Source organism: Lepidothrix coronata, unplaced genomic scaffold (genome assembly GCF_001604755.1).
Source record: "Lepidothrix coronata isolate B3197 unplaced genomic scaffold, Lepidothrix_coronata-1.0 Scaffold168, whole genome shotgun sequence".
In the NCBI taxonomy this organism is placed as follows: domain Eukaryota; kingdom Metazoa; phylum Chordata; class Aves; order Passeriformes; family Pipridae; genus Lepidothrix; species Lepidothrix coronata.
The window spans coordinates 551,482-563,618 of record NW_016690348.1 but is presented as its reverse complement, the minus strand read 5'-3'; the positions used below and the strand labels follow the sequence as shown (position 1 = coordinate 563,618).

Sequence of the window (12,137 nt, the reverse complement as noted above, 5' to 3'; positions counted from 1 at the left end):
GATTGGCTGAGTCCCCCGCTCCGCCCACCGCGCGGGGGCGCTCGACGGCGCTCGGCCCGTTCCGGCTCTGCGCCGTGGCCCCGGCGGCGGCGCTTGCGCAGTGGTGCGGCGGGGTGCGGGTGCACGCGGCGGCAGGAGCGGGGCCAGCGCGGGACCCCCCGGGGCGCAGTCACAGGTACCGCCCGCGGGCACCGCACACGGGCACCGCCCGCGCCGCACCGCGGCACCGCCCGGGCGGGGACGGGACGGGACCCGCGCAGTTCAGAGCCCTGCGGGACGGGACCGGCACCGCGCCCGCGAGCCCTGCAGCCGGCGGGGCCGCGTGTCCCTCGCCTCCCGCCCGCGCCGTGCCGGCGGTGGGCACTGCCGGCCCCCTCTCCGGTGCGGCGGCCGTGGGGCAGCGCCCGAGTCGGCGGCGCTGGGCAGGGCTGGCTCCGTTCCCGCAGGGGTGGCTCGGCCGCCAGGGCCGAAGCCTCGGCCGAGGCGTGTCCGGTTTCGAGGAAAGATGATTTCCGGCGCGGTGGGCGCAGTGCTGTTCCTGGGAATCTTCCACAGAAGGCCAAAATAAAAACCTTGTGCCTGTGGAGAGAGGAGTGACTGTGACTGTGGAGAGTGCTGTGTGTGTAGGGCGGTGTTTGTCTGCTCTCGTTGTGGCCTGGGGTTGTTCCTTGCAGCGCAGCTTCCTTATGCATCCTATAAGTACCTGTAGGATTGAGCAGAGCTGCACTGAGGGGACTAGAGAAGAGAACTGGAAAGTTTTTATTTGTACCATTGGAGTTCCATATTCAACTTCCCATTATATAAAGTTATACAAAACCTTTAGAGGAGTGTTTTTATAATCCTTTGCCAGTCTGTATTTCACTTTTCTAAAAGTTAAGAATGGAAATAAGAGTGGACAGTGTTCTGAATTTTGTGGCCATCTGTATGTAGTGTATGACCTTACCATCCTACTCTGTTTTTAAACTTTTGTATAGCTAGAAAGCATTGGTACTGCTGTAAAGATCAGGACTAAAACTTCAAAATGGTGACTACAACAAACCTTCTGACTACAACAGCTCCTACTGCTGTAGAAAATTTTCTGTGTGAAACTTCAAGGCAGAGATAAAAGAAATTGAACTAACCTCATTAGAAGTTTAAAAGCATGTGGATTCATCATCAGAAAAGTGAAGCAGTTTAAGCATTTCTTCTTACCACTACTTGGTTATGAAGTGTTGTTTTTGCACTTTTTTTTTGAATGTATAATGAAGGAATCCGGTTTTTTTCATGTATTTTTGGCAGTTTTTTTCTTCCCTCCTGACTTGCAGTGTGTTGGTGGGGTGCTTTTTTTTTGTTTTTTTAGTACTTCATTCAGGCTAGGCTAGTTCTGTTCTGATTAATGCCTTTGTTTTCTTTGCTGACAGTTGGCCTCTGGAGCAGGTCTTACAGGATTATCCCAAACATCTTATGCTGAGTGTAGAAAGTCATCCTCTGGAGTCTGCTCCTCCTCAGTACTACAGAAACTTCCCTCTGCCTCTTATTTTCTTAGCCTCACATGCTGTCTTATTATGTGCACCCAAAAACCTTCATGAGCGCTGCAGGCTTCTTCTCTCCCATGTCCTCCTGCTCTTACAAGCCAATTGAAAATGTTACACAACCTTGTGAATTTAGATGAGTGCAAGTGCCACCTTTCCATCACTTGAAGCCTCTCCAGCGTGCTGTGTTTAGGTAGTACAACAGTTGAAGTGGATAATGAGGTCTGGGTAGCAAGCTTTTTCTACTTTAGTGCAAAAAATTTGGCATCTTAGCAAATGATCGTGGTAATACTGCTTAAAATACTAGTTAATTTATTATGTAATTTCTATTAAAACCTGAGCACAAGCCTTATCCTAATTTGCAATCTTTTGTGTCGGTGTTGTTCTCTGTCCTCCCCTGTCCTTGGTGATTTGTTGCCATGTTTGTAGGAGAAGGCAGTGATGTGCTGTGAAATAAAATCTTTGGGGTTTGTGCTTGAATATTCCAGAATGCCGGGACTAAGCTGTAGATTCTACCAACATAAATTTCCAGAGGTGGAAGATGTAGTGATGGTCAACGTCCGCTCCATTGCTGAAATGGGCGCCTACGTCAGCCTGCTGGAGTACAACAACATTGAAGGCATGATCCTCCTCAGTGAGCTGTCCAGGAGACGTATTCGTTCCATTAACAAACTCATCCGCATCGGGAGGAATGAATGTGTTGTGGTCATCAGGGTTGACAAAGAGAAAGGTATTTGGGGATATTGTGGGTATATCAAGATTGAATTCATAGAGAGAAATGCAGATAAACTAAGTGGTTTAGGTATTTGTGGGTTTTATCAGGGCTACTTATTCTTAGGGCACGTAAGCAAAATAGACCATCACTGTGCCATCTGATACCTATGATCATTCTTCTGATCCTCTATGTTCGTTGGGAGTTGGCTTAATGAAAGTGATTCATGTCAGTAAAGATTTGCTCAAGTGGGTCCTCACCAGCTCAGTAAATGAACCAAAGTGAAGTGGAATTTTCTTTTGATGTCTTCAAGTCTTAACCAAAGAGAAGGATCATATGCTGTGGAGATAAAAATCTACATTTTTAAGCATTTAGTGTTCGCAGTCTGTGCTGTTCGTTAACAAGTCTCAAACCTTGTCAATAAAATAGATGACAAGTATGTAATTATTGTGCCACATTACCTCTGTAGGGTGCAAGCTGATATTGTACAAGCAGCTTTGTCTCTTCCTATCTTTCAAACGTTTGAATCTTTGAAAAAATTTTTAAATATATTTTCTATTTAGAAGATGTTGGATTTTGATAATACTGTTCCATGCAATCTCTAAAATCTATATCCAGGTATAAAGAAATAATAAAGACTGAGCACATCTCCTAGAAGTGTTACTGTTGGTGTGATGTTTCTCAAGTAATAGGCTTTTCTAGAATACTTCTGAAACTGCAGTTAACTCTGAAATTCAGTAATAAATGACAGGATAAGGAAAAGCAGAGAAGAAAGAAAGACAAACATAAACTTATTTCAGATAGATCTGAAGTGAAATAAGTTTCCCGGCATCTCTAATGAAAGAATACTTCCTTTTACAAGTTAATTTTATTCTCATACTAACAGAGAAACACATCTGGAACTCATCTAGTGGTCTTTTATTGAATACATGGAGGAACCTATAATTTGTGAGAAATAAGTGAAGGCCCTTTCAAATTTAGAAGAGGTGGTTCAAAAGAACTTTTTACATGGGCATTTCTCCCAAAAGGGTATCCAAGAAATTAGAGTCCGAATTTCAGGCCAAGCCTATTTTATTAGGAAACCATTCAAAGCTAAACAGGTGGAGTGCCAGCCTTGACTGAAATTGCATTGAACACTGCAAAAATATGCATTAAACTTGCTTCTTTGTATGCTGCTATGGTTTTTTTCCCAAACTGTGTACAGCAACATACAAACGGATCACAAATTGCTGAGATATTATGAAAATTTGTTCAAAATCTGCAGAGAAAACATTTAAGGCAGTAATTTAAAGAAACACCGTACAAAGTATTTGCTATTTTAAGTATTTGCAGTTGAAAGGAAAATTTTATATGCTAATTTGGGTCACAATTAGTTCAAATCCATTGAGATTTGGTCTTGTTACTTTCTGTAGCAACATATAGGGATAGTGTAGGCAAGGGGCAAATCCTGAGCCAGAGTGTTTATGAGTTTCTCCTGAAGCAGTCAGACTTAATTTGCACTATGTCTGACACTTTCAAAATCATCTTCCTCAATAGGTTATATTGACTTGTCCAAAAGAAGAGTATCTCCAGAGGAGGCAATCAAATGTGAAGACAAATTCACAAAATCAAAGACTGTAAGTTGCGTGTCTGTATTCAGGCACTGTGTATTTCCAGCTTCTTTCTTGAATGACCAAAATGCACAGACGTAAGATAATATGAAAATAAAGTGTTGTTCTTGTGTATTAGGCATACTCTAATTTTCATTTATCCGTGCAAGGATATATAAGCAGTTCATCTGTCCATGAGTTCTTTGGTAAACTGCTTCTTAATTAATGAATAGATCAAGAAAGGTGTCGGTTGAAAATTTATGATGTAAAGGGGTATATTTAAATGATTTTATTTAAACCCAGAAGTATAGGCTGGTTTAGCACACTGTGGCAACTATTTATTGAAAAGGCACACACATAGTTTTAGTCTTCCATCCTTACTGCTGTATGGTCTTAGCACTTCTGAGCAGAAATTTTTGTCTGTTTTCAGTATTCGTTTTGGTTTTTGTAACACTCCCGCGTTCCAGGTTTACAGCATCCTTCGCCATGTCGCTGAGGTCTTGGAGTACACTAAGGATGAGCAGCTTGAGAGTCTGTTCCAGAGAACTGCCTGGGTATTTGATGACAAGTACAAAAGACCGGGATATGGTGCTTATGATGCATTCAAGCATGCAGTCTCGTAAGGACACCTTTTATACTTCTAGGGGCTTATTTCAAATTGCAGAGAAGTGTTTCCTGAAATAGAACTATCATTACATTCTTTTGGGTTGTTTTGTTTGGGTTCCTTTCTCAGAGTCAGTATTGCGATTATACTGATCAAGTAAATCTAGTAAATTTTTTTATCAGTCTTCCAGTTGCTTATTGTAGGTTTCTCTGTCTTATTGATTTTTTTCAAATTCCTGATTTTTATTGCTACAGATGAGTCTGTGACAGTTCTAACAGGAAAAAGCATTGATTTTGGTTTGTCTGTCAGAATTTGTCTGTCCCAAGCAGATTTTATCAGAAATATCTAGCTCTGTGTCTGAAGATATTTCTGCTCAGGGCTGATTGTCACTCTTCCACTGCCTGTGCAGTGGAAGAGTGCCAATTTCTTTTTTTAAATGCAACAAACTGGCTTGTTACTTCTCTACACTTCCAAACTTAAAGAATGGGATCATGAACTTAGAAATGGAAATTTTAACAGAAAGAGATGAAAATTGTGATGCTAAGGAAATATATACTGAGATAGATTGCTTTTATATTTTTAATAGTCTGATATTGTAATTTTCTTTCAAAATTAAAGTATTTGGTTTCCCTCTAAAGAATCTGTTGTGAAATTGCCAATCCAAAACTAGATTTCTTAATAAACATTTTTAGTTTTACTCTTTTATGCCACGTGGATTGGAGTTGAACGCTAGATGGCAGTAATAAAAGTTTCAGAAATTGTGTTGACTTTAGGAAGTAGGAGGGCACTTGATGGTATTTTTAAATAGCTTAAAACCATCTCTGTGTTTTGGAGGAAGAGGCAGCTTATGTCCTCGTTTAGACTGTGTTTTGTTTCATATAATAATAATTTTCTGATGAGAACAAATTCATCGGTAAAGGGCAAATCTGGATACAGTGCTGTAAAAGGAATTTCAGATAACTCTTACCTGATAAGTACTTAGTTAAACACCTGTATACCAGAAGAAAAATAACCACCCTATAGTTACACTGGCTGTTTTAGGTTTTCTTGTACTCAGGAAAATTCCTGAGCACAGGCCTTTTGTTGCTCATTTGCTATTCAGTTTGGAGCACAAACTTCTGAAGCTGTCTGTTCTCAAAACATCTTTCCATCGATAATGCTTTAAGATTTCTGACAATGGACTGCAATTTTTATTTGTTCATGTTGTGCTCCTACATAAACATATAACAATAGAGCAGAAAAATGTGGATATTGGTGCCTTCTTGCTGAAGTGCTGCATGAGGTTTAGTGTTCCCTCTAAGAATTTGACTTACTGTTCCTTTCATGAGGATTAGTGTTTTGGGGTTTTAGACAGCAAAAATTGGAAAGTATATTTACCTTCTGATTTAGTAAAAAATTAAACACTGGGGACCTATTTGGTGAAAGCCTACCAAGAGCTTATGAAAGTAACTTGAAGATTTAACAGGATCGTTTGTAAATAAAGCAGAATTTGTATGTCACATAAATCACTTCTGCCATACAGGTTCGTATTTTGATGTGTTAAACCTGTCATATTTTTTGATTCTGTTTGCTTGTTTGGCCCTTCTACTATCTCTATTGAGTATACAAAAACATGAAAGATGATGATGTATTAGCAGCAGAGACCAATCTCCATTACTGCATCTGGTTTTTGGGCCGTTTTGTTTCATGTTTGCCTGCTGGTAATATTGTAGGTGGTCTGGTATTTTTTTCAGAAAACTGCCACTCTTGTCTCTGCAGAACAGGAACGGTTTTTGTGAGGAGTTTTTTGGTTATGTTCTCAGTTTCAGATATATTTGGGATAAGTTTAATACAGCAATAGAAAATTGACACCACTTCTTCAAACAAGAACTGCTAATTTGTATTTGTGAACAGAAGAGGAGTTTGCTTTTCTGATCTCTGAATTTTAAACTATTAGCTTGCAATTTAAAGATCCTTTATCCTTTCTTTAGCCAAGAATGTAGCCAGCAGATAAGTATCTGTCTGATCCAGTTACTGTTAAAAAGGAGTACAGAATAACATGGAATGAGTATAGGTTATTTTGTAGAATGACAAAAATCTTGTGTTTGAAACATTAAAATAATTCAAACCCCCAAATTTATCATGGATTCGCTTTCATGTGATATGGGTTTATCTTCGTATTGGAGGAAACTTAAATATCGAGTATCAATAGATACTTGTCTCATTTCATGTATCATATACAAATGGAGGTGGACAGATGTCATTCCTTTGCTTTTAAAAAACTTAAAAATCATTCAGATGATTCCTTCCAGGAAGAGATTGAATAAGGTACTTATCTGCTTTGTTTGCCGATAGAAAATATTTTGAAAATAGGTGTATTTATTTTCTTCCAGTGTTTCAATGAGCTCTTTAGAAACGTCCCTGTTTTGTTTGCCTAGCAGATATCTAGGATTATTTGCAAGAATATAGAAATAGTCCCTGAAGTTAATGTTGTGTTATATTCCACTCCAGTATAACTTCTGTAACATTGCTTTGCTTGGCTCAGAGACCCTGCAATCCTGGATAGCCTGGATCTGACAGAGGAAGAGAGACGTGTATTGATTGACAATATTAACAGACGTCTGACACCACAAGCAGTCAAAATCCGAGCTGGTGAGTTCTTCCCAGATGCTCATTGAACACATCTTGACACTTAGTGTATCTTGTCGCAAACTATAAATCCAGTTAAAACTAGTGGTTTGTAATGCTGATATTTGAGTGGAACTGTTCAGAATTAAGACACCTTAATCAAGGATTGCTTTCAAAATGTCTCTGTGGGTTCTACCCCAAAGTACAAGGTGGTTTGGCTTTTATTTTTCCTCCAGAACTGTGGATTCCTTGGGACACAAAGTGGTAGTCATGACATATTGCATTGGCACACAATGAACTTAAATATTTTATAGTTATTGCTGCATCTACAATATTCTTTTTTGTTATTCAGAGTTTTAAATTAATTGATTCCCTGACAGGATGATTGATCTCTGTCAGCACAGCTACACCATATATTTTAGCCACTTGTCCATGGACATATGAAAATGGTATTTCTAGCTGGTTGATTGCAAATCATTCAGCAGAATGTATCAGCTCAAGCCTAGCACACCTCTGATGTATTCACAAAGCGTATGAGCTAATTGTGTCTCTTAATAATTCAGTATGGGCAGAAAAAGCACAGGACTGCATTACTTAGGAAGACATACTTCAAAACTGTAAATAATCTGGCTGAACAGCCACTTGCTGTTAAACAGATAGTCAGTGTATCAGAGTCATATTTTTACCCAGATTGTGAAATCGCCTCTGCTCTGCAAGGATATATTGAAGAGCATTAACACTTGTTGATTACTGTGGAGAGAAAAGATAAGCTTATCCATGACACTGAAGTCAAGAAGAGAGTACAAAAAGTAAGGTCATGAAAAATTCCCTATTACTTTAGGCTGCCAGGACTTAACACAGGCTTCAAAAATGTAAGTAGGATTTGACTGCCCTGAAGAATGAAATTGCTAACATGAATAGCACTTCATTAGTTTTGAAAATAAAGTTACTTGATGAGCGTGTGTTCTTACTTCCTTCGTGGTACCTATTTTGTTCTGATGGTCTAAGTCACTGTTCATTTTGTCATCAAGACAAGTGTAGAAATTTGCCATTGGCTTCTGTTCTCATCCTAAGGCTGATTGGAATGCACCTCTGTGAACTTGTTTCTGATAGCTGAGAATTAGCAGGTTGCTGTGAGTCACCTGGAACTGAGACCAACTTCTTTGTAGCTTAGTCTTGTACCATTGTTACATAGGTAAAGAAATCTTTGTCTTTACACTGATCATGGTATTACAGATACAAATTTCCAAACATCTCCAAAAAGCTGTAGCCAGTTATCATTGTAACTGTATGTTAATATAACTTACCTTTTAAAAAGAAATTTTAATACTCCTTGAGTGATGCCTCTCTGCCTCTGTTGTAGTTGCTGAGAGAATTCCATAAACTTGTGCATGGAATTTGTGTTCCTTTTCAAGTTTCACTTTTCTTGATCTTTCATTTTCTCTGGTATTTATTGCTTTTGTATCTTTGTCTCTCCATGTGAAATGCATAATCATTCCTGTTGAATTTATTGGATGAGAAGTGACTGAATGTGGGTGTATAATTTTGTATCCTGGCTTTTCAAAGCACAATATAAAATGTTATATGTCTGAAGAATTTATGAAAACCTTTACCTCAACTTACGAATCAAGGAAGTGTAATACCTTCCTCAGATTTGGGAGCTACTGAGGCTCTCATTGTGGATAAACACTGGTTGCTAAAAAGATTTAAAGTCAAAAAGCTTTAAAGATTTTACAGTTTTTGGTAACCTTAAAGTTTCATTATTTGTATTTCTCTGTCCTAGATATTGAGGTGGCCTGTTATGGTTATGAAGGCATAGATGCAGTAAAAGAAGCTTTGAGAGCAGGCTTGAACTGTTCCACGGAGAACATGCCCATTAAAGTAAGTGCCAGTCTTAATAATGGAATCAAAAGCAAAGTTTTCTGCTGCCCTCAGGTACCAGTAGCATGCAACTGCTCTTGTCTCAATCACCTAAGTGAACATGGGGAGCCATGTGCCTGCTTTCCAGTTCTTCTGTAGCAGGTCTGTAACACACTTCCTTTCAGCTATCTGCTGACAGTTGTTCCTATAACTGTGCAGTGGCTTTCAAAGTTCCAGAAACTATTTATTCTGTTCAATTTGTTGAAGTCTAGTATTGGCACACTACATACCTCCTATTCCTTTTATGCAGCCTTAAGCAGGGAGCAATGCATTTTATTTTCAGGTATAAGATTGTATAAGAAAAGGAAACTTTGCTCCACTTATATTTGACCATTGATGGAATGGCTACTGTAGCCAGGCCTGGTTTTTCTTCCCCCAACAATTTGAGGATATTAAGTGTATTACTGAATAAGTGTTTTTAAAAAAACTTGAAAGTACTCCCTTCTTTGAAAATTCTTACAGTAGTTTCTTATAACAAAAGAAAAAAAATTACTTATTCAGTCGTAATAAGAAATAGTATGTGTTGTAACACCTTTAATTGTATTATCTAAATAGACATATCAACATATCATTTTTGGCTTTGTTACTGAGTTTGCTTTTTTCCTCCAATCCCTACAACATGATAGATTAATCTGATAGCCCCTCCTCGTTATGTGATGACTACTACAACACTGGAGAGAACTGAAGGACTGTCTGTTCTGAATCAAGCCATGGCTGTAATTAAAGAAAAAATTGAGGAGAAGAGAGGAGTCTTTAATGTGCAGATGGAGGTGAGAACAAATTACATTCTAAAATACAATTTTTTTCCTTGTAAAGTAGAGCAAGATCAGTAACTCTACAAGAAATTGTAGCAAAAAGGTATTAAAGAAAAAAACAAACCTGAACTTCCATGTTCCTTAAATAAACAAATGGCCAAAAATTCTAACTGTCTGAGTTTTGTTGTATGACTTCAGGATATATTTTATCTCTTGCTTTTTATGTGGAATCAGAGTCTACAAATACATATGTTGTTTCTTTGACTGTTTACCACGTGTTTTGGTTTGGTTTTTTTCAGCCTAAGGTGGTTACTGACACAGATGAGACTGAGCTTGCAAGGCAGTTGGAAAGATTGGAGAGGGAAAATGCTGAAGTGGATGGGGATGATGATGCCGAGGAAATGGAAGCCAAAACTGAAGACTAAATGTTCTGGAATACTTAGAAGAGAGACCACATGAAAAATTAGAAACCCCATTGCAAACACTCTGGACTAAATGTTTTACAGTATTGAAAACTTCAAATGCAAATACTTGAAGTGTTTTACTGTTTTAAAAAGACCAAAATGTAAAAGGCTCTTCTAAATAACCTTTGATGCAAAAACTTACACAAATAGAATCCTTTGAAAGGAAGGTTCCTAGTCACAGATCTGTCCAGAAGGAGTTTGCAATCCCATGCTTAACACTTACATACATAAAAATTCCTAATTGGTGATTACAGCTCAGTGCATCTGTTAATGATCTGTCATGGGAGCAGCAAAAACAAGCAAGCTGAACAGTTCTATTCAAAATGTATTTCAGCAAATATTCAATAAATTTCTGGGCTATGTAACTCCAAGGTTTTGGCAGTTTTTCTCCTCTTTTGTCACATGACCTAGAGTGGTATGAATATAAAACCTGGAACAGTATAATCAGTGAGTGACTCCCTTTTAACATTGAAAGGTCTTTTTGCTTTAAATCAAGCCAAGAATGAGTGGAACAAAACGTTAGTCTTGCAAGTTTGTTGATGCAGACTTGTTTAAATGAGCATTTCCTTTGTTCATCATCTGCATTTGTGGACTGAGAACTTGAAAAGTTTGAAAATAGCTTGTTATCATTCCAATAAACATAGCTAATAAATGAAAAGTTACATAAACTTGCACTTTGATCCTATAGCTGAATATAGCAGGAACTTTAATGAACTTACTGATACTTCAAAATGGGCAGCACTGTCTTGTGACCTCACTGCTGCACGACCTTCAGTTCTGCCTACCCTAAATCCCATTTATACTGGACTGAGCTGTTCACTCTAGAAACAACCTGTTTATCTTCTCTGAAGAAGAGAAACAAGATATGCTTTCTAAATTGGAATTAAAAAAAAAATCCTGTTTTCCTTGTCAGTGGTAATTGAGGTGGAAGTGTTGGGCTTGTTTAAGTAACCTTTCCAAATTGCTAAATTTTTAAATGTGTTCGTATATTTTTTTTTTATCGTCATGTTGCATATTACCCATCTCCTTTTTTTCTTAATATTTTGTGCTGCTAGAGGAAAATGCATGAAAAATTAGGCTTTGAGCCTTAAATAGGAATTTTTAATACTGCCACAGTGCAAACGATATAATTGCTCTGTGGTGTTGGTAACAAAAGGCATTCCCAAAGGACGTATATATTCCAATCCATGCTGGGGTATCAGGGAAGTTCGCGTGTACCCAACTCTTAACAGTAATGCAAAGCCAAGAAGGTCAAATAACTTTCAGTCTTTGCAGAATGTGAGAAAATACTTGAATGTGCCATCACAGAATGAAGTAACAAATATTTTTTTAATGGTTATTTTCTCAAATTGTCTTTTCAGCTGCTGTGTATGACAGCCTTGTTGTGATAATGTAAATTTCCTGTTTGAACAGCTCTTCCAAACTGTGCCCGTTCACTAAAATAGTGATTTGACTTCCATTAAACACAATAGGTGGGTACTCAGACTAAATAGCAAAGTATTTTGAAACTTTGTCACCATGTGATCTGCATGGCAAAATAATGCTGTAAAGAAAAGCACTGAAAAACCAGCCGCATGTGCTCCAAGGAGGGAAGGAATGCTGTCAAGGGATTACAGTTGTTACAATTTCTAAGAGCTGTTTCAGTGTGTCAATAGGTGAGCATTGTTTCTGTCAGTAACTTAGGCAAAAGTTTGCTAAATTTTTTTCAGTGGCTACCAGAGCTTTTCTAATTAGAGCTGGAGCACTCTAGTGGGCACAATTCTGTGTCAGGTTTGAGTGCCTGAAAAAAATGACCAGGATGGTGAGGGCAATAACAAAGCAGGTTCAACTGAATGCATTTCAATCACTCACTATCATGACATAAAACCAGGCTCTCCTGATTTGCTCTCCTGAGCAGATTTTAACCAAGAAGCTTAAATAATACAAAAGACAACCCGGTGAATCCTCCTCATGCGTTGCAGAAGCTTGAAGGAGG

At 38.5% G+C, this 12,137-nt stretch overlaps 1 protein-coding gene across 1 annotated transcript; it reads left to right on the top strand.

Moving 5' to 3' along the window:
* Window positions 1-88: 88 nt before the first annotated feature.
* Window positions 89-10,820, top strand: EIF2S1 (eukaryotic translation initiation factor 2 subunit alpha). The gene is made up of 8 exons (XM_017829755.1): window positions 89-175; window positions 2,000-2,241; window positions 3,760-3,839; window positions 4,280-4,431; window positions 6,941-7,047; window positions 8,807-8,904; window positions 9,570-9,713; window positions 9,998-10,820. The coding sequence occupies exons 2-8, from the start codon at window positions 2,001-2,003 to the stop codon at window positions 10,121-10,123; spliced, it is 948 nt and encodes a 315-aa protein (XP_017685244.1). The 5' UTR covers window positions 89-175; window position 2,000; the 3' UTR covers window positions 10,124-10,820.
* The last annotated feature ends 1,317 nt before the right edge of the window (window positions 10,821-12,137 follow it).

Coding starts and splice junctions, on each gene's coding strand:
- EIF2S1 (XM_017829755.1), top strand. CDS start 2,001: ATGCCGGGACTAAGCTGTAGATTCTACCAACATAAATTTCCAGAGGTG. Junction 4,432..6,940: donor GCATTCAAGCATGCAGTCTC/GTAAGGACACCT, acceptor TGCTTGGCTCAG/AGACCCTGCAATCCTGGATA. Junction 9,714..9,997: donor TCTTTAATGTGCAGATGGAG/GTGAGAACAAAT, acceptor GGTTTTTTTCAG/CCTAAGGTGGTTACTGACAC.